The sequence below is a fragment of the Suncus etruscus genome, chromosome 9 (assembly GCF_024139225.1).
Source record: "Suncus etruscus isolate mSunEtr1 chromosome 9, mSunEtr1.pri.cur, whole genome shotgun sequence".
Lineage (NCBI taxonomy): Eukaryota > Metazoa > Chordata > Mammalia > Eulipotyphla > Soricidae > Suncus > Suncus etruscus.
Genome location: NC_064856.1, coordinates 59,868,105 through 59,890,180, shown reverse-complemented (window position 1 = coordinate 59,890,180; position 22,076 = coordinate 59,868,105). Strand labels below are relative to the sequence as shown.

General features: G+C 46.2%; 2 protein-coding genes across 3 annotated transcripts in view; one reads left to right on the top strand and one right to left on the bottom strand.

Moving 5' to 3' along the window:
- Positions 1-2,497: 2,497 nt before the first annotated feature.
- Positions 2,498-4,028, bottom strand: ADM (adrenomedullin). Its single transcript, XM_049780670.1, has 4 exons — positions 3,935-4,028; positions 3,408-3,526; positions 3,016-3,165; positions 2,498-2,798 (listed from the first exon to the last, which is right to left on the bottom strand). The coding sequence occupies exons 2-4, from the start codon at positions 3,503-3,505 to the stop codon at positions 2,498-2,500; spliced, it is 549 nt and encodes a 182-aa protein (XP_049636627.1). The 5' UTR covers positions 3,506-3,526; positions 3,935-4,028.
- Positions 4,029-19,062: 15,034 nt separating this feature from the next.
- The window catches only part of SBF2 (SET binding factor 2), a 394,504-nt gene continuing 391,490 nt past the window's right edge, over positions 19,063-22,076 (top strand). Inside the window, exon 1 of one of the 2 annotated variants that reach the window (XM_049780980.1) lies at positions 19,063-19,144. In XM_049780980.1, coding sequence (XP_049636937.1) covers positions 19,090-19,144 — 55 coding nt within the window. In that variant the 5' untranslated portion in view covers positions 19,063-19,089. The remainder of the gene's footprint in view (positions 19,145-22,076) is intronic. The other variant, XM_049780981.1, reaches the window with a different exon arrangement.

The following is a 22,076-nucleotide window of genomic DNA, read 5'->3' as shown; positions in this document are numbered from 1 at the left end:
CAGTATAGTCTGTAACTGCATTTGTAAATCGCCCAGTTCTGATGAACCTCGAAAGACTGTGAAGATCATATAGACAATTTACTATATGGACCATCCACTCTGTCAACAGCCAGACAAGCTCAAAATCCAGGGCTTGTTTGGTCTTAAGGAAATTGCCTGTGGTGTGGTCTCACCACCTTCTTTCTGCTCACCTAAAACTGCTTCAGAAGCACGTTGTCTCTGGACACCAGACCTAGGAACTATCTCTGAATGCACACGAAGGTTTTTTTCTAAGGACTTCTCTAGAATTAGAACTATCTGTAGAAGGGGCCCTAGGATAGATGCAATTGTGGCCAAAAGGACAAGAGGGCATAGGCTTCTTCAGGAACACTTCTGTTCCCCAATAGTCCTTCAGATTTTCCTCTCCAGGAGGTTTCTGTCATCACTTATGAACCTGAATATTTTCAGCTACATTTTGAAGAGGAAAAGACAGGACTTTCCTGAGAAAGGCAGTTTGTTTGGGTTGCTGCTGCTATTACTCCTGCTACTAGTAGTAGCAGGATATTCTGGATCTTAAGGATATTGGATGAGACAAATGGGACTGGGAAATCAAAATCAGGTGTACCCTGGATCACGTCCTCTTTCCCCCATCCTTGCCCAGAACTGTTTGTCAGTCTGGCCCCTCCCTGACGTTCACTTCGTGGAGCTGAGTCAAACTTCTACCTGTCATCCATCGGAACTGGGGTCAACGTTCTAAGATCAGCTGGAAAGAAAGCAAGGAGGCAGAAAGGAAGAGAAAGGAAGGCTGGAGAGAAGTGAAGAAAAACCGAAAGAGGTTGGGGAAGGAGGAAGGAAGAGAGAGGCCAGGGGAGGCAGAACAATGAAGGTCTCAGGCCGTCGGAGGCTCACGGTTCCGGCCGCACGTCCGTTCCACCCGCCTGCGGCCAGCAGCTGCACGGGGCGCAGCGTGTGGGCGCTGAGTCACGGTCGCAGAGCTGGGGAGCTGCCTCGCAGGTCGTGGGGGGTGGCGGGGAGGCGGCCCTGGTTGGCATCTGCAAAGTGTTGTGTGCTTTTTTTTTTTTTTTTTCCTTCCCCTTTCCTCGTTCATTAAAGCTGCGTGCTGACTCCCACGTAGGAGGACTTATTAAACCGCACGTACTGCCCGATGGGGCCCGGCCTGGTCCAGACGGACGCCTGGGGGCGCCGCAGCCTCGCTTATGAGCACTCCTCCGGCTGGCCTGGGCACTCACTCAGTAGGGGAGAGGACTCGGATTCTTTGGCAGCTTGCTTGCTGCCTGTGCCCCGGAGGGAGTCCTTACATTTTGCTGACGTCGCTTCTAACTTTAATAACTGGGGCAGCCCCGGGGAACCCCCCGCTTGGGAGACCTAAGAGAGAGCAACCCCCCCCCCCCAACTCTCCGAGGCGACTCCATAAATCTGGGACTCTGTTGCGCAACTCGAGTCCAGGCTCGCCTCCCCACTGGGGCTCACCCTACCCCACCCGGTCTGACTGCCACGCGAGGCTGTGACCTCGGGCGTCTCGGAGCAGCCCTAAGCGCACGTGGGACACGCGCTCTGCACGGTGCGGCCAGCACCCCAAAAGAGGCCACCCGTCCTGCTCTGCCTGCCACCTTCCCGGTTGCGCATCGTATTGCACTGGGACCCCTCCAAGTTCCCGGTCAGACCCAGGAATCCCTTCCCTCCCCAAGAGGCTTGAGCCGAGAATGAATCATCAAGGAGACAGTTTATTAGTTTGCTATTCCGCATAATACCCATTTTATATAGATTGTACAGACACGGGGTTTCCTTCTTGCACAAGAGGTAAATCAGTATCTCAACTCTCAGACTCTCTCTCACACACGCCACGCCGCAAACGTTACACCTCGCTGAGACATTCACATATTAAAATAAGAGCGGAGAGGGACAAGACAACTCGTTTAAATGCCCATAATACAATATATAACGTACAAAAATATCTCTATATTTGAAATGACCCTAAAAATATCTTGACAGCAACAAACTTAAATATTGATAGTTACCTCTGTTAATATACCACGAATTGCACTTTTCCTCGCTAGGTTGTGTTTTTTTTTTTTGGAAAGTTCAAGTAATAGTGAGGCTTGCGCCCCAGCCGGGGGGGATACCCCGTGAGAAATCAGTTTGTGGGCGGACACAGCAGTGGCTCAGACCCCCTGAGCTTGGTGGGTGGGGGTCCTCTGCATTGAATTCCCGGCTTGGCCTCTCTGGAGAGCCTTGGCAGATACACTCCCTCGGATTTTTCAGCCACCCGTGGGCATCTGGGCTCGATTAAGAAGAGAAACTTTTGTCTCGGAGAAAGGGGGAGCTGCAAAGTTGAGACTCGCCGCCGGAGGAGAGAGAGGGCTTCCAGGACACTCCCCTAGAAGCTGCAGGGGCTGTTTCGCCGGCATCTCCGTCGGTGGCAGGGCTTTAGCTCCGGGAAGACCTCGGCCCCGGGAAGTGTCAACGGGATGCTCGGTGCTACCGCCGCCACCTACATCTAAAAGGAGTTGTTGAGCATTCGACGTGCCCGAAGAGTTTGGGGTTTGCCCGCTGCTAACTCCGGGACCAGCAGAGTCCGTCGTTGCTCGCCAGCTACGGGCAGAGATCGTCGGCGTCTGCGCCCGTAGCCCTGGGGGCTAAGTTTCTTCGGAGGGGCCGAGCTGTCCTTGTCCTTGTCCGTGTATTGGTAGATCTGATGCGCGAGGTTCTGCATTGTGCACGTCCCGAAGCGACAGCCCCGCGGGCTGGTCTTGCCCTGTCCTTGACGCTTGACTCGGGGACGGGCTACGTTCGGACCGCTGGGGAGAGGAAGGAAGACGACGTGAGACCCCCTATAAAGTCGGATCGCAGGAACGCTAACCTTCCTAGGGGATGAGACAGGAGGGGGCTGGAAAGAGCTCCCACCTTTGGAATTGTCCTAAAGCCCCGATCGGGACGTCCCCCAGAGCTGACTCTGGAAGAGGGGGTCCCTCCCCGGCCTCCCATTCACCTCCTCGGCCACTCCCGATTAGTCACCTGGCCTCGGGTTTTCTAGAGGTGTCCTTCTCGTCTAGGGGCTGAGAGGCAATCGGCACGGGCCCGGATTTCGAGTCTGGGACCACGGCGGGTTGGCTGCTGGACCCCCGAAGTTCTCTCTTCCCACGACTTAGAGCCCATTGATTCCACCTAGAAAATACAAAATAGACTTGAGTCGCTGGGAGTCCCGGCTTAGAGCCCATTGATTCCACCTAGAAAATACAAAATAGACTTGAGTCGCTGGGAGTCCCGGCCCATCCCGGCTCGCGTTCTTCGCGTTTTTGTCCACCACCACCACCACCACCCCATCACCCTCCAGCCCAGGGCATCAACGTCCAATTCCGCTCTTCTTCCAGACTTTAGGGTTGGAGAGAGTGCTGCCAGCTACTCACTTCTTTCGGAACTCCGACGCCACGTCGAGCGGCGCAGTCTCCACGCCTAGGAAAGCTAAGGCGCCCAGGTACATCAGGGCGAAGGGAACCAGCTTCATCCCGGCGGCGAAGCACAGACCCTGGAGAAGGAGAGAGAGTGAGGAGCCCCGGGTGAACACTCCGGCCTGCGGCACCGTGCGGCGGGGATACTGCAGGCGGGCGGGGAGCCCTCGGACTGGGACAGGCTCTGCCCGCTCTCCGTCTGGCTCAGACAGACGCTTATCTCTCCTAGGAGCAGAAAGACGCCAGTTCCAGTTGCACCCGCCGGCCGGGTGACAGATCTGGCCCACTACCAGGCTCCCAGAGGTGCTCGGCTTCCTTCGGGAGTTGGACTGGGGCTTTGGTTCGCAGCCGTTTGCACGAGCTGGGAGATGCGGAACGCAATTTGGCAAGGGGCATTCCAAAATGATTCGGACCCTTCACCCAGTGCTCCCAGGAGTCTCTGCCCCCCACTGATCCCCCTAACCCGCCCAGTCTGCAGCACATACCTGCTCTGTCAAGATCTGGGAAGAGAAAGTCCCAAGACGTCACTCTGGCAGCGGTCAAGCCCCGACGCCCGAGCTGCGGTCAGAACTCGAGGTAAGCCAAGACCGACAAGTCCTGCCTAGTGTCACCAGAACACTGAGTGGCAGGCTCGGGTTCCTCGACTTTATAAGAGCATGGGGCGGGGCCTCGCCGCGCCCTCCCTTTCTTCCCTCGGGCGCGCGCGTTCCTGCACTCGGGTGCGTGCCTTGTCTGCCTCTGGGTGTGGGGTTGAGGCCTGGGGGGCGTCCCTCGAGGCCGAAGAAGTCAGAGATGAGTTCCTGCAGACCTGTGCAGGAAATGCCACGGCCCTGACTCTGGACACAGTTTTCAGAAAGAAGCCAGGGCGAAACAGAGAACGTTTACATGCTCTTGGAGGGTCATGGCCCAGGACCCGGGGGTGAGGCCTCCTGGTTCGGAAATGCAAGAGCCCGCTTGGGGGGGTACTAGTTCGGGATAGCCCAGAGCTCGGGACTTCCCAAATTGTGGCCAGACTAAATCGCGCCCCCTACCGGCTCGACTCCTGACCTAGCCGCGACCCCGAAGCCCTGTGCACTCGCAGGGACCCAGCAGAGCAGAATCTAGTCGGGAATAAATAGAAGTGGGCGGGGGTCTCCCGTTGCGATCCCTCCTTTCCGCCCCCAGTAATCGAAACTTTCGGGTTCTGGGATGAACTAGTAACATTTCGCAATAGGGACAAAGCTCGGAAGGCTGATTTGAGAATTGGGATTGGGAGGGGGAAGTTATCTGAAGTTCCAAAAGGTACATGCCTATTTGGAAATAAAGGAATAACCAAAATTAGGACAAAGAAACTGGGTCTTTTTTTTTTTCTCCCCTTCCTTATAAGTCAATTATGCCTTATAAGGTTACAACCTGAGAGCGTGACTGGCAGCCCTCTGAGCCGTCATTCACCTATTGTAAATGCAAGGATTTGCTGCCAAGAAGCACACTAATGTTTTATGTATGTTAATCGCGCTACAGTTCTGTAAAATACAGCCGCATCCTGATTTCCTTTGATCCTCACCTCATATCCACCCTAGAGTTGGGCAAGAAAGGGAAGATAAGTTTTCTCCTTTTCCCCAAATAATTGAAGTTTAGATAAGACAAGTACTTGTCCAGAGGCCAGAGTGTGGTTCAACCCATAGGAAGCATGCCTTACATAGGCCATTCTGGGTTTTGTTCCCTACCACCCCATATGATCCCCTGAGCACCTCAAGGAGTGATCTCCAAGCAGAGTCAGGAGTAAGCTGTAACCATAGAGTGTGACCCCTATATAAACAAAAGTTACAGCAAAGATGGGGTGCAATAGAATCCTACAAGCCAAGCATAGCCAGCTAGGATGTTGTGTGGATGTTTCTAAGCTAGGGTCATATCCTCTAGGACAAGAGGAGACTTCTTGTATCTGCTCAAAGATTCATATCTCTTCATGATAAATCACCTCCAAGCACCTTTGCCACCTATATGTATTCTTCGGTCAACCTTACATTCTTCCCTCTGGTGGTCATGGTGGAGAGGGAACTTAGCCCCGCAGGGTCCTGTACATCTTGCATTTGGTCCTGTGCTGTTCAGTCATCCACTACCTCAGTTGCCCACTACCTTCACTGAGAGAATGAAGGCCAGGACAGCTCTATGGACAGCCCTTACCTCTTTGGCAGTCTGCATGTGTATGAACTGGGGCAGGATTAAGAGGTGAAGACAAACCACATTTTTTTGCCTTAGTTTCCTTGTGTTTACATAACAGGAAATCTCTGATTTCCAAGTTTCCCAGAGAATGGGACTCACTTGCTCTCAGAACTGAACTGTGGACATTGCACCTGGAAAGGAATAATGCCACCAAGTTGTTCTGAGGATTCTTCTCCAAAACAGTCACCTGAGCAGACCTGAGTTCCGGAGAAGGGCAGGGGACAGAGTTTTCTGTCTGGTTCTTGAAAGAGTTTGGGAAATCAGGATTAGAGTGGTGATACCAGTTGGTTCAGCCAGAGCAACTGATTACAGGACAGTCACTACAACCCACTGACTCAACAGCTAATCTGCGGACACCCTCAATGGCAGGTTACTCGCAACTGACCCACTTGGTTTCCAGGAGCCTCCCCAGCCCCTATTTTGTTTTTCTCGCTGGTTTCCTGTTTCCCTTTGCTTCCTTTCATTTCATCTCAGCATGTCTGGCTCTTCTCGCGCCTTCTGCGCTGGACCAGCTCTGTCTTCGCTGAGGATGCGACCTACTTTGCAGCCAGCTGGGTCTGTACCAAAACAGGTTTTACTTTCATTTCCCAAAGCGCGCCTGATATTGCTGGGGAGGTCAAGGACAGTAGGGCGCCCGTTGAGCCAGGGAAGGTCTGGTTGTCTGGATTCAGATCCTTCTAGTTCCTACCATCTCCTATACAGGGACTTCGTTCTGTACAGAACTCTGTCTTGACCTCAATGCCTCCTCGCAGAGCCCCGCAGAAACTATTCGGGGTTGGGGAGAGAGAGTAGATGCCGAGTTCTTGGTCAGGCTGCAGGATCCTGAAACGTGCATTTGGAGCAAACTTCATTCTGACCGGCGGTGGCCTTAGCAAGCAAAGCACACCCAGGAGCCGAGTGTGGGCTCCCGCTAGCGCGACTCCAGTGCCTACGCCAACGGCGGTGCCAGGAATTTCCACCCGAGAATCTTGGCAAGCTCCTTATCAGCCCAGGTGTGCCTGTCGCTCTGGCACTGAGACTGGTCACCTGAGAACCCAGCCAAGTCTTTCTCTAAGTAAAGGGTTAGATTGGCAGCTCGCGATTTTACTTGAACACTGTATTATCGAAAAGGAATGGGGGTGAGGGCTCGTGACAAGAGTCAGAGATTTACGACTTAAACTCCAGGATTCTCAGTGTTGTAAGTAGAAAAAAAATTAAAATGTGCCCAAATTTGACACTTATTTCCTTCCCATCGGTTCCTCTACCCAAATCCCATGGAAACTCAAGTTACTTATTAAAGATTGTGTGTGGGGAGGAACAACTAGAATGTATTTTAGGTTGAATGGTGTGATGCAAAAGGAAACACCATAGTGGGAGTTCTGCAAGTTGTAGTGACTGTAGAGATTCACACTGAGTACAAGGAAGGAAGGAAGTGAAGGAAGAAACATCTTTAAATCTCCCAGGCAGGCATAGAGAAAAGAAAATGACTGGTCAGTGAAGACCCATGTTGTCCTCAAGAATTGCTATTTGTAAACAAAGCAGTGTAATAAAACAGCATAAATACAGACACAAATCTGCTAAAGTGTCGATTGATGATTATGTCTCCATTTCTTTTTACATTCCAATTGACTTCTTTGGGGCTCTAAATTCAGGTCTTATTTTTAGTAAAGTTTGGATGGAGCTTTCAACATTTTTGGTGGTTCTTTTACAACAATGTTGTGGGAAAGGTCCTTAAAGTCAGTGTGACTACAGTCAAGTCCTACAGAAAAGTCATGGGCAAGAATAAATCATACAATTTATTAATAAGAATAACTGAAAGTATGTCATTAAGTGTGTTACATACTTATTTCAGACAGGCACTACTCAGTGTATACAATTCAGTCTCTCACATGTTTTAATTACATGAAATTCAGATTGCACCTATTATTCATATGGCTTATAATGTCTCCACTTAGTTGGGGATTTGTTTACAAAATTTACTTAAAAACAAGATTTTCAAAACATTCAGGAGTTATGGCATGAAGGAGTTTAGAGAATGAAAATTATTTTAGGACTGGAGAGATAGCATAGAGGTAAGGCATTTGCCTTGCATGCAGAAGGTTGGTGGTTCGCATCTGGGCATCCCATATAGTCCCTCGAGACTGCCAGGAGCGATTTCTGGGTGTAGAGCTAGGAGTAACCTGTGAGCACTGCCACGTGTGACCCAAAAGCCAAAGAAGAAGAAGAAGAAGAAGAAGAAGAAGAAGAAGAGGAGGAGGAGGAGGAGGAGGAGGAGGAGAAGAAGAAGAAGAAGAAGAAGAAGAAGAAGAAGAAGAAGAAGAAGAAGAAGAAGAAGAAGAAGAAGAAGAAGAAGAAGAAGAAAATTGTTTTTAAAAAAATAAAGCATGGGGCCAGAGAGATAGCATGGAGGTAAGGCATTTGTCTTTCATGCAGAAGGTCGGTGGTTCAAATCCCGGCATGGTCCTCTGAGCCTGCCAGGAGTAACCCATGAGCACTGCTGGGTGTGACCCAAACCCCCCCCCAAATATATATAATATATATAATTTTATATATAATATATAATATATATACTTATATATAATATATATATATATAAAGTTCTCTCAACTTTGTAATATATGTATATAAATCTGACTACAAGATTCTGGCATGTTGGTTGTCCAACCCCAAGGTCTTTGTTTATGGTTCCAGGTGAAGTTCTGCTCAGTTGTAGTTGCCAGAGACAGCCTTCTGTAATTAGAGATCTTGGTTTTGCACAGATCCTAGAATGAAGCTTATGGTAAAGTTGTCCTTTATGATCCCAGGAAAAGTTCTGCTCAGTTGCAGTTGTCATAACTAGAGATCTTCTGTAATTAGAGATCTTGGCTTCTGCACAGTCCTAGGATGGAGTGCCTTCTGATTTCATCTCACCATTAGGTGGTGAGGTAGGACAACCTGCCCGCAAATTGAGTTGTTTTCTTGTTGTCAGGGTGCCATGTGAAACTACCCTGGAGCCAGTTGGTGCCAGAGTGGTATTAGTACTTGTTTGGAATTTGATTCCTGGTGCTGGTGCAGGAAACTGTGCCAGTTCTAAGGATAGGATCCAGGGTTTGAGGTATTGTCGATATCTGGTTGATTGAGATTAAGTCAAATCCCTATGACTAACGTTTGGAGTGGAAGCACCCCTGCACTAGAAAATTTATGGGTTTATCCTTATTAAATAAGAACCTTTTTCTTTCCCTTCCTTCCTTCCTTCCTTCCTTCCTTCCTTCCTTCCTTCCTTCCTTCCTTCCTTCCTTCTTTCCTTCATTCCTCCTTTCCTTCCTTTTTCTTTCTTTCTTTCTTTCTTTCTTTCTTTCTTTCTTTCTTTCTTTCTTTCTTTCTTTCTTTCTTTCTTTCTTTCTTTCTTTCTTTCTCTCTTTTTCTTCTTCCTTCCTTTCTTTCTCTCTTCTTTCCTTCTCTCTTCTTTCTCTCTTCTTTCTTTCCTTCTTTCTCTCTTCTTTCTTTCCTTCCTTCTCTCTCTTCTCTTTCTTTCGAACTTCCTTCTCTCTCTTCTTTCTTTCTTTCTTTCTTTCTTTCTTTCTTTCTTTCTTTCTTTCTTTCTTTCTTTCTTTCTTTCTTTATCTTTCTTTTTTCTTTCTTTTTCTTTTCTTCTTCCTTCCTTTCTTTTCTTTCAGTTTTTGGCCACACCCTGCAGTGCTCCTGGCATTGAGCTCAGAAATTGCCCCTAGCTAGGGGGACCATATAGGATGCTGGGGATTGAACCTGTGTCTGTCCTGGGTCAGCTGCATGCAAGGCAAATTCACTACTACTGTGCTACCACTCCGGCCCCAAGAATTTCTTTGTATATGTAAAATTTCTCTATGCATAAGATTTCTGTATAAGATTTCCCTATGCAAAAAGGGACAATACCAAATTATATTATTGGTGCATTTAAGGTTAAAAATAACAAGCGATACAGTTTCAATGCCATGGTTTTGACCCGAGTTCATATCCCAAGCAAGAATGTTCTACTAGAATTTCCTACTAAGCAGATGTTAAATAAAAAAGTCAGCTCTAAATACCCAAACCAAAGTCAATGACAATAGAACCAAGAGACTCAAACTATAACAATCTAAACACAAAATGGACCTGTTACACTAGTAGTCCAAGGGTCTAAGGGTGGAGGTATTGGGATGCATGCTGGGAACTCTGGTGGAGGGAGATCAACACGGATGGTGGGAATGGCCCTAATTCACTGTCACTATATGCCTGAAATACAACTGTGAAAAACTTGCAAGTCACTATGGTCTCTATAAAAATTTAAAAATGTAAAAAAAGAAAGAGTAGAGAGACTAGATGTTGTGAAGAGAGGAAAAGGCATGTGTGTAAATGTAATGGTGTATAGATAGGGTCATAGAGTGAGTTGACAAGAAAGGGTTGAGGGGTACAATGGACTTTGATGGAGGGATGTTGGCACCTTGGTGATGAATTTGGTATGGTAAGTATCTTTTTATCTTCTAGATCTTCTAGAAGAAATTGTATGGGGGTTGTTGTATATGTGGTGTTGCTTGTATGGCACTGGGGATTGTGTTATGTGATGTAGGGGCCTGCTGGATGTTGATCTCTGAGTCTCACAAGTCTATGGCAGGTGCTCTATCATCAAGCCACACATTCAGCCTCATATAAATTTATGTAAAAGATATTTTTTCTATTATTATTTTTTTGTTCTAGAGATAGAACACAAGGCAAATGCATTTTCTACTATACTCTCTCTACAGCCCTTGTTTGTTTGTTTTTATAATATATTAAGGCACAATGATTACAAACATGTTTGTAATTGGATTTCAGTTATAAAAAGGAAAATCCCCCTTCACCAGTACAAACTTCCCACTACTAATGCCCCCTCATCTCCCTCTTTCCCCACCCCCTGCCTGTAATAGAGACAGTCATTCTATTTCTGTCACTCATTACCATTGTCATGATAGTTGTTAGTGTAGTTATTTCTCTAACTGCACCCATCATTTTTTGTGGTAAGCTTCATAGCATAGTCTGGTCCTTCCAGCCCTCATCTCTATTGTCTCTGAGTATTATTACAATACTGTCTTTTATTTTTCTTAATTTACACAGATGAGTGAGACCATTCTGCGTCTTTCTCTCTCCCTCTGACTTATTTCACTCAGCAAATAATAGATTCCAGGTACATCCATGTATAAGAAAATTTCATGACTTTATTTTTCCTGACAGCTGCATAGTATTCCATTATGTATATGTACCAGTTTTTTTTTTTTTTTTATTTGAGTCACACCTGGCAGCACTCAGGGGTTACTCCTGGCTCTATGCTCAGAAATCGCCTCTGGCAGGCACGGGGGACCATATGGGATGCCAGGATTCGAACCACTGTCCTTCTACATGAAAGGCAAATGCCTTACCTCCATGCTATCTCTCCAGCCCTGTACCACAGTTTCTTTAGCCACTCATCTGTTGTTGGGCATCTGGGTTTTTTCCAGATTCAAGCTATTGTAAATAGTGTTGCAATAAATATAGGTGTACAGAAGACATTTTTGTATTGTGTTTTTGTGTTCCTAAAGTATATCTCTAGGAGTAGTATAGTCTCCAGACATTTTTATTTGGTCACCTGACAGTGCTTAGGAATCACTTCTGGCAGAATTTAGGGGAACATATGTAGTGTAAAAACTGAACCTGTGCTGGGCACGTGTAAGGCAGGTGCCTTCAATGCTGTACTATATCTCTGGAGAGATCTGGAGGGTCTCTGGAGAGGTCTAGCCCTATTTGATTCTTAAATGTGGTGATGATTTAGAGAATATGGATGGAATTGGTGTCTTTGCATTCTGGAGAAATTCAGGAAGCTCTATATTTTCCTATAATGTTATTAATTTTCCCTTATATGTTGTGCATGTACACATACACATCACTAGGTTTTATTAACAAAGCCACCTTAATAGGTATAGGACTTGTTTATTCATACAGAATCCTATATTTGACTTAAAGTTCTGCTTGTCACTGATTTTAAGCTCAATAATTTTTGGATAAAAGCTCCTACATTATTTTTCCTATCAGACTTCAAAAATGATAGATGTCCTACTTACCAAATAAATGAGCAGTCTAAGAAAAAACAGTGAGCAATCTATCATGTTAGCAAGCTAACATCAGAGGTACTTCATACATCTGCTTCATACATGTTGAAGTAACTATAGGACAGTTTCTCTCAGTCATCTTCCCACACCCAAATCTAGGCCTAAGATAGAGTGAATCTGTGGTTTTCTGCTTGCTGCTCCACGACTCCAGGCAATGCTTGCCTCCAGCTGATACCACTGGATCTAATTTGGAAAGGGAGGCAGAGCCTTCCCTTCTGTTGAAGTTCCAACAGTCTCCACAACTGTCTGCATCATGTAAACAGGCCCACTCCACAGCACAACAAATTATACACTTCTGACAGTTATTCTCCCTATCATTTGGTGAAACTGGCAGAGAGAAGAGAGCAACTGAGTCTAATCTCTCAGCATTTTCCAGGGGTCTAACTATAAAGACTCATTCCCCAGCACAGGAAGAACACTGGAAAACCAGTGGGAAACACAGAAGCACAATAAATTCAATGAGAGAAAACAGTATCACCAAACACATAAACAATACCAGTAAACCCTGAGACATTGTTTTTAGTGACACAATAATGAGGACATTTAACAAGTGTAAAGAAATGATGGCACAGGTAGTCAGCAAAGTGCAATAAAGTATGAGTCAAAATGAAAAGCTACAACCGGAAATAAAAAACATGGTATGTAATATAAAAAAATTTAATAGAAGTTCTAAATAGAAGAATAACAGAAATTGAGAAAAAGATCAAGTAGCTTCAAGACGAGGAAGATACTGCTAGGAGAAGGTAAAAAATAGGCTGAAAAGAAATGAATAGCATTCAGAGAACTATGGGATGAGATCAAAAGGAACAATATACAACAATATAATAGTCATCTGAGTACCTGAAGATAATCGAAGAAACAATAATTAAAGAAATCATTAATAAGGGGCCAAATCGATACTACAATGGATAGGGTGCTTGCCTTCCACATAGCCAATATGGGTTTGATCCCTGGCATCCCATATGATCTCCGAGCCTACCAGGAGTAATTCTGGAGTGCAGAGCTAGGAGTAAGCTCTGAGTACATTGGGTTTGGCAAAAACAAAATAAAAAACAAACAAAATAAAACAAACAAACAAAGAAAAAGAAATTATCACAGGTCAGAGACATAGCACAGTGGTAGGTGTTAGCCTTGCTCGCTGCCAACCCAGGAAGAACCTGGATTTGATCCTCAGCATTCCATATGGTCACTGAGTGCTGCTGGGTATGGCCCCCCAAAAAATTATCAATAAGAATTTCCTAGAGGATTACAGGTACCAAGATCCAAAAGGCCTGAAGGAAAACTCCAAGACAAATTGTATTCAAAACAATAAAGTCTAAAGATGGAGGCAGAGTACTGAAAGCATTAATATCAAGAAAGAACTTACATAGAAGCAGAGCTCATTAGATATACAATAGCTCTGCCAAATAAATTCTGTGAGTCTAAGAAGTATGGAGGGGTATGACCTAAAATTCAACAAAATGAACACCTCACCAAGAATACTTTAGCCATCTAAATAGCATTCAGGTTTGAAGTAATGATATATATATAGAACTTAATGGACAGGCTTAGGGAACTAGAGCCTAGAAATCGGGTTTTTTTTGGGGGGTGGAGTTTGAGCCACAATCAGCAATGCTCAGGGGTTACTCCTGGCTCTGTACTCAGGAACTACTTCTGGAGAGCTAATGGGACCATAAAGGATGCCAGGTATCAAACCAGGGTCTGTTGAGTGCAAGGTAAGCATCCTACTTGCTATACTATCACTCTGGCTCCCATGTAGTCCTTTTTTAACTTTAGGTTTTACCTGTGTAAAAAATCTGAAACCCAGGCCGGAGAGATAGTATGGAGGTAGGGAGTTTGCCTTGCATGCAGAAGGATGGTGATTTGAATCCCAGCATCCTATATGGTCCGCCAAGCCTGCCAGGAGGAATTTGTTTTTCTTTTCTTTCTTTCTTTTTTAGGAGCGATTTCTGAGCGTAGAGCCAGGAGTAACTCCTGAACGCTAATGGGTGTGACCCCCCAAAAACAAAAACAAACAAAAAATATGAAAACACCTATGAAGCAAGGAAATAAGTTAGGAAACCATTGGTATAGTCAGATGGAAAGTGGTATGGCTGAGATAGTGGGCTGTTAGTGTATAGAGAAGACTTTATATATTTGGGAAATAGAATCAAAATAGAAGTGATGATTGTGGGGCTGGAGCGGTGGCACAATGGTATGGCATTTGCCTTGCACACAGCTGACCTAGGACGGACCATGGTTCGATTCCCCAGTGTCCCATATGGTCTCCCAAATCAGGAGCGATTTCTTTTTTTTTTTTTTTTTTTTTTTTGGGCCACACCCGGCGGTGCTCAGGAGTACTGGCTGTCTGCTCAGAAATAGCTCCTGGCAGGCACGGGGAACCATATAGGACACCGGGATTCGAACCAACCACCTTTGGTCCTGGATCGGCTGCTTGCAAGGCAAACGCCGCTGTGCTATCTCTCCGGGCCCAGGAGCGATTTCTGAGCACATAGCCAGGAGTAACCCGTGAGCATCACTGGGTGTGACCCGAAACCAAAAAAAAAAAAAAAAAGCAGTGATGAAAGTAGTGATGACTGTGATGCTGAAACTAAGATAAGATTGGTTTCAAAAGTTAACATTTTTTTTTTAGACAACTGATTGAACATAGATATAGCAATTGGATCAGGACATTTTCTACTGTTACAGTCTCCTTTGGAGGTGGTTAATACAGCCTATTTGAAGGGCCCCAGCTCTGCTTGCAGATGCTTTGTGAAGTCTAACTCTCACACCACATTTCTGAACTGTGGTAGCTAACCACAGGAAACACTTGAAATGTCTGTACAGATTAACCACTTTCTCCATCATCACTGATGGTATAGAAGTAGAGAGCTTAAAATTGTTGCTCACTTAATTGGCTTCCTCTAATCTTCTAAAGTGTCCAAGAAAGGCATCTGCTGTTTATATACCATATTTGTCTTGCATGTTCTTCTTTGCCTTCCTGATCCTGCCAGCCTTCAATATAACAAATCTGGTCTTGCTTTACTCCCTTGTTCTTTGATGAAAGGTTATTGTGGTTGATGGTGTTTCCTTTAGCAAACCTCAGAATCAAGCTGCCTAGACAGCTTATCAGTTTATTAGTTCAGCCAATTGGCAGTTCTTCATTAAGAAGCAAAACACAGCTCCAATATCTGTTAAATATGCACCTGTGCCTATATAAACAAATAGCACTTTTATAAATTTGCTTGATATATGTAAAGTCATTTTATTGCCCAACATCTATTTGCAAATGATCTGGTAGCTTAACAATGACCTAATAAATAAGATATGCTTAACAACACAGCATTTGACTTTCAGATTGCAAAAGGTAAATTTAAATTTTAAAAACAAAATAATATAAACAATACTTATGCATTGAATAAAAACACCATTAAAAAAATAAAATGAGGGCCCAGAGTGCATGCTTTCCTTGCATAAGGCACTGTTTGGATCCATAATACCAAATGATCTCCTGAGCAACACCAGGAATGGTCCTAGGGCTCTGAGCAAGTAGTAACCACTGAGTCTCACTTGATACAACCCCAAACACCCTAAAAATAAATGAATAAAATAAAAAATATAAAATGGATCTCTATCTTATCTCTATCTTTGCCATATATAAAAACTAACTCATATGGATCAGTTGTCTGTATAGAAGAGCAGTCAAAATTATGTCTTTGTTTTGCTTTGTTTTGTTTCTTGGGTCACAATTAGTGATTCTCAGGGCAATACTTATCACTGTATTAGCTATCTAGCCCCAGAAGAGCCAATACTATGAAACTCTTAAAAGAAAACATTAGGGCCGGGCGGTGGCGCTAAAGGTAAGGTGCCTGCCTTGCCTGCGCTAGCCTTGGACGGACCGCGGTTCGATCCCCCGGTGTCCCATATGGCCCCCCAAGCCAGGAGCGACTTCTGAGCACATAGCCAGGAGTAACCCCTGAGCGTTACCGGGTGTGGCCCAAAAACAAAAAAAAAACAAACAAACAAACAAAAAAAAAAGAAAACATTAATTGGGGAACCGGAGTGGAAGAGTATTGTGCTGAGCGAAATGATTCAGCGGGAGAGGGATAGACAGAATAATCACACTCATTTGTGGTGTATGTATATTGTATGTACACCACAAATGAGTGATATATATATATACATATATATATATAAAGATAGTATGGTACTTATATCCAGAGACAATAGAGAAGAGGGCCAGGTGGACCAGTTCTTTGTAGGAAGATTGCCATAAATAGTGGGGAGTGCAGTTACCGCAGCGAAGCAGAGAAGGGACCACTATGACAATGATAGTTGGAGATGATCATTCTGGGTCAATAACTTACTCCTCAGTAACAATATTGTAAATCATAATGTCTATAGGGGGAATGAGAGAGAGAGAGAGACAGAGAGAGAGAGAGACAGAGAGAGAGATAGAGACAGAGAGAGAGAGAGGAGAGAGAGAGAGAGAGAGAGAGAGAGAGAGAGAGAGAGAGAGAGAGAGAGAGAGAGAGAGAGAGAAAATATTTGCTTCAGAGGCAGGCAGGGGAGGGGGCAAGGGAGAGCGGAAGGGAAACTGGGAACACTGGTGGCAGGAAATGTGTACTGGTGAAGGGTGTTGGACATTGTGTGAATAAAACTCAATCATGAATAACGTGTAAGTGTGAAAATAACACCAATTGTATTATGAATAACCTTTTAACTGCATTGTTTCAATAATTTTAAAAATTTGAAAGGTTATTATACAAAAACGTTTGTCTTTTGTTTTGTTTTAGGGCCACATTTGGCGAAGCTCAGAGCTTACTCTTGGCTCTGCACTTAGGAATAATTTCTGGCATTGCTCAGGGACAATATGAAATGTTGGGGATCAAATCTGGGTCAGCCATGTGCAAGGCAAGTGCCCTATCTGCCTTACTCTAGCTCCCCCCTAACATGTTTTTCTATATTTTATTTTTGGGTCACACCCAATGATGCTCTAAGTTATTACTGATTCTGCACTCAGGAATTACTACTGGCTGTGTTTGTGAGACCATATGGAAAGACTAGGATTGAACCCAGTTGACTGTGTGCAAGGCAAGTGCCCTACCAACTATATGATAGCTTTGTATTTTTTTTCTGAATATGTATTCTTTTTCTGATATGTATTTTTTTCTGAATTTTTCCAAAGAGCAAAATGGAAACTTATAAGACATCCCTGACATAATACAAGGTATTAATAGGGTGGCTTAAAAGTAGAATATCTCGGGGCCTGAGTGATAGCACAGCAGTAGGGTGTTTGCTTTGCACGTGGCCAATCCAGGATAGACTTTGGTTTGATCCCCAGCGTCCCATATAGTCCCTGGAGCCAGGAGCAATTTCTGAGCACATAGCTAGGAGTAACCCCCTGAGTGTCACAGGGTGTGGCCAGGGTGTGGCCCAAAAAGGAAAAAAAATTAAAAAAGAAAGAAAAAGAAGTAGAATATCTCCTAAGAAGATGAATTTTTGTTTGATTTTGGGGCATAGAGGAGGTGCTGGGGCAGATGGAGTGGGTATGGTCTTTCTCAGGCTCTGTGGGCATCTTGTAGTCAGTCCTGTGAGAATGAGCTAGCCGTCATTACTCAAGGACTCATCTTCCTCCTGATCATTCTTTTTAACCTTGCTACTATTTGAACTTCTCAGACTAAATCAGTTTGACCACAGCAATTAGATTAATCCTAGAGTTCAGGAATTCCTTCAGGGGAGTTTCAGTTCTTTTTTTTTTGGGGGGGGAGGGGGTCACACCAGGAAATGTTCAGGGCTTACTCATGGCTCTGTGCTCAGGAATCACTCCTAGCAGGCATGGGGGGATCAAATGGGACTCTGGGGATCGCTTGGCTGCATGCAAGGCAAGCTTAAGTATCCTCTGTATTATAGAGCTACAACCCCAGCTTCAGTTCTTCTAGTGAATACTGTGAACTTGTTCACAATACCCTGGATCTGTATATTGACACCAACTGGCTAAATTTACTCTTCAGAGTTCAAGGCATTACAACTTCCTGCTTTTAATGGGTGGGGGGGATTGTACATTGACTCTTTAGAAATATTTGTTAGGCACCATGGCATTTTGCTAAGAGCTCTTAGAAGTATATGGCCAACAGTCAAATTCTCAAATAATAATGGGCAATGCTCTGCAACAATGAAGATAATTTGCAAACCCAGGAAACACCAGCAACCTCAATTTGGTCACATAAACCACGGAAGCAAAACCTGTGACATCTCGTTAATAAAATTTCGTGAGCTGTGAACAAACGAGTAAGTTCTTCTCGGTATCTCTCTCTCTCCAGTCGGACTGGAAATGATTCATCAGAAGGTCAGCAAAAAGCAGAACCACCAGATAATCCATAGATGCTATTCCGAGACCAATTCTTTTTACTGTTTGAACAGAGATGGATATTGAGAGTCCCCACCTGCTGGGCTGCAAAGAATTCTAGACAGCGACAACAGGATTAAGAGGGACTCCCCTGGGGAGAGAGAAAAATGGTCTCCCTTGGTACTCTGAACCAGGGCCAGCTTAGGAGTTCCTGAGGGGATGCCACTTTCTTTGGTGACATTCCATGAACATCCCCCTGTCCGGCTCCTGGGGAACCCGGGGCTCATCCCTGCAGCCCACCCCTTTCCTGAAGCCCAAGGCGCCCCAGCAGATTGCGCAAAAGCTCTCTCCCTCCCCCGCCGGCTCAGCGGCTTGTTCTTCAAATTCCCATCCGCACAACATAAACAGGAAACGTGCAGCAAAAGCCCTGGCGGTGCAAATTCCATGCTTGGCAGTCCAGGGAGAGGGCCGGAGAATGGGGGAAGGGAGGGGAAACCGTCCACTTTCCTGGAGAACCCCGTTTCTTCTTCCGATTATGCAAAAAGAATCCAATAGAGGAGGAGGGAAGAACCCCTTAATTTTAGGGGTCACAGAGGGGGTGGGAGAAGGTGTTGGTGGGCTACAGGGGTGCAGCAGCCAGGCTGCAAAGTTTGCAGCACCACCACTGCGGTGGCGAGAAGTGGCCGGGCCGCCCGCTCGCCTGAGCCCGAGCGCGGGTGTGATGTGGTGACGCTTGGTGCGGTGCGGCGCGGCGCGGGGCTGCGTGTGCGGTGGGCGCCGGACTTGACCGCCCGGAGCCGGCGCGCGCGGGGGCGGGGCAGGCGCGGCGCGACGAGACGAGACGCGGCGCATGCGCACTGCGCGCCCCGGGCGTCCAACATGGCTGCCGCGCCGCCGCTGCCGCTGCTGCTGCCGCTGCAGGGAACATGCTGAGCGCTCCCGGGCCCGGTGGGCGGTGGCGGCGAGGGCGGCGACGGGCACCCGCTTCCCGGGCTAGGCGGCGGCGGCGGCGGCCATGGCCCGCCTGGCCGACTACTTCATCGTGGTGGGCTACGACCATGAGAAACCAGGTAAGGGTGCAGGGCAGGGCAGGGCGCCGCCCCCCGGCTCCCCGCCCCCGGCCCTGAGTCCACGGCTGGCCAGCGGGCAGCGCGCAGCCGGGCATCCCCGCGCCCCAGCCTCGGCTGCAGCGGGGCCGGAGTGGGCGGGCATCCGGCCTGGTGGGCCCCGCAGAGCCTGGCGGCGGGCTGAGGGGCCGGCGCGAAGGCAGGGGAAGGGAGAGGCCGGCCCTGCCCTGCCCTGGCCTGGCCTGGCCTGCCCTGGCCCCAGGCGGGCCTGTCCCGGCTCCGGCTCGCAGGGCCGCAGCCAACTGTACTGAGTTCCTCGAAGCTGGACTGTCCCGCACCCTGGGCAGCGAGGGAGTGAGTAACCGTGACGTAGGGGGCTGTCCTCGCCCAAAGGAAGTGAGTGCCCAGAGTCCGGCGTTCCCTCCCCAGGCGCTGTCGGGGTTCAGTCCGCCCTTTGCCCCCCTTGCAAGAGTGGTGCTCCTTGCAGGGCAGGGGGAAAGGCTCCTCCCGCTTCGAGACATTTTTTTAGGACGTGCTCCTGGTTCTCTTTCATACCCCATGTGACTGTCATCTTGGAAGGATCCCGAATACGATCCTTTTTTTTTTTTTTTTTTTTTTTGCTTTTGGGGTCACACCCAGCGGCGCTCAGGGGTTTACTCCTGGCTCTACACACTCAGAAATCGCTCCTGCCAGGCTCATTTGGGGGGACCTTATGGGATGCCGGGATTCAAACCAAATCCTGCATGCAAGGCAAACGTCTTACCTTCATGCTATCTCTCCAGTCCTGCTTTTCCTAGTTGTTGCTGTTGTTGTTGTTGTTGGTCACACTGATTTCAATGCTGGAGCTCTTTCACCCAATTATGTGTTTGTGTGTTGTTCCTTAGGGTTTCTTTGAGGGGACCTTGCTCAGCTGGAGATAGAAACGGGGCTCCCCCCCCACACACACTTGTGAAGCTTGCACCTCTCTCTGCCCTTTGAGCTATTTATTTACTTGGTCCTGAACGCTTTGAAGTAACCACTTCAACAGACCCGGAACTTTTTATATATATTGTTGTTGTTGTTGTTCTTTTTTTTTTTCATTCTTCACAAAGTTTACTTCCTAAGGAGCACTATGATGAATGCATTGCATCTTAACACTAGTCGGACAGTTGCAAATTAAGGGAATTCAAGGTTCATGCATGTTTATTTTGTATTTTGGCGTCCTTTTTGTATTACCGCTGATGTATTGAACCCGGGAAACACATCAGTTTCGGGTAATTCACGTTTGCAAGGAACTTTAGCTATCCGTTGATTAGGTCCTTCAGTTTTCTTTTCGGAGGAGGTCACTGAGATTGTATGGTGCTGATGTCACAACCTTAGTGGCATCAGAATACAACTGTTCTGAGTAGAACTCTTGGAGACCACCCCTTTAACTGTTTCTCTCCTGATTACTTCCCTTAGTGGAAATCTTATACTTTTAATTTTTAATCACTCATGACCTGATTCAGGTCAACTATTAAGGGAAGGAGTTGGGATATATATATATATATAAAGTATCTTCTGGCTTCAAAATTTTGTTATTTCCAGTAATGCTGCGTGACTTATTGTCTCTTTCTGAAGTTAACAATATGAAGAATTAATATATTTTTTTTTTTGGGCCACACCCGGCAGTGCTCAGGGGTTACTCCTGGCTGTCTGCTCAGAAATAGCTCCTGGCAAACACGAGGGACCATATGGGACATCGGGATTCGAACAAACCACCTTTGGTCCTAGATCGGCTGCTTGCAAGGCAAACGCCGCTGTGCTATCTCTCCGGCCCGAATTAATTTTTTTTAAACTATACCCACCCAGTAGTTCTCTGGGGCCACCAAGTGTGTTTTTAATGTCTTCTTTTGCAACATTGTTTTTCCCCCCTCACTTAAAATTGCTTTAAAATAAACACAAATTTGCAGAAAACTTGTAAGTATGCTTACCGAGAATTCCTTCACCCCAAACATTTGAGAGGAAGCGTTTGACCCAGTGCCCTGTTACCCCAGAATGCTTTGGTGTGCATTTTAAATAAACAAGGATATTTTTCAGCTTGCAATCTCTTAACAATAATACAATCACCAAAACCAGGAAATCAACACTGATACTACCCTCCATCATGTTCTTACACCGGTTCTAGTTTTGTTGATTGTGCCATTTATTTATTTATTTATTTATTTATTTTTTTTTTTGGTTTTTGGGCCACACCCGTTTGACGCTCAGGGGTTACTCCTGGCTATGTGCTCAGAAATCGCCCCTGGCTTGGGGGGACCATATGGGACGCCGGGGGATCGAACCGCGGTCCTTCCTTGGCTAGCGCTTGCAAGGCAGACACCTTACCTCCAGCGCCACCTACCCGGCCCCCTGATTGTGCCATTTAAACTTTACTGGCAAAGGAAGTAAAAATCATGGTTTATATTTTTCCTGTCTCTTTAGTCTTCCCAAATCTTAAAAAAATTCCTTCATCTTTTGTTAACTTTTATCATCTTTACACGTTTGGGGGCAATGTGTGGAAAGATTCAGCAGTTACTTTTTTTATTGTCCTGTATTGCAAATTACAAAGTTATGCATGATTAGGTTTCCTGCATATAGTATTTCAACACTGATTCCTTCACCAGTGTCCACTTTCTCAGTGTCCCCCTCCCCCTTTGCCTCTCATCTACCAGTCTATGAAAGGTGCTTTTTTTGGGGTAAGTTTTGCACTGTAATTTACTGTACTATTAGGGCTTCCTGCATAACACTTGATCACCTTTCAGCATCACCTCCTCCTCTTGAATTCTGTACTCTCCACCATAGTGCTTCTTCCTTCCAGTTCTGTCTTCTTGCACACCACTGCCAAAGGCATGCTTCCTACTGGATACCAATTCTTATGTTTTTTTTTTGTTTGTTTGTTTTGGAGCTACATCAACATCAACAGTACTCAGTGGTT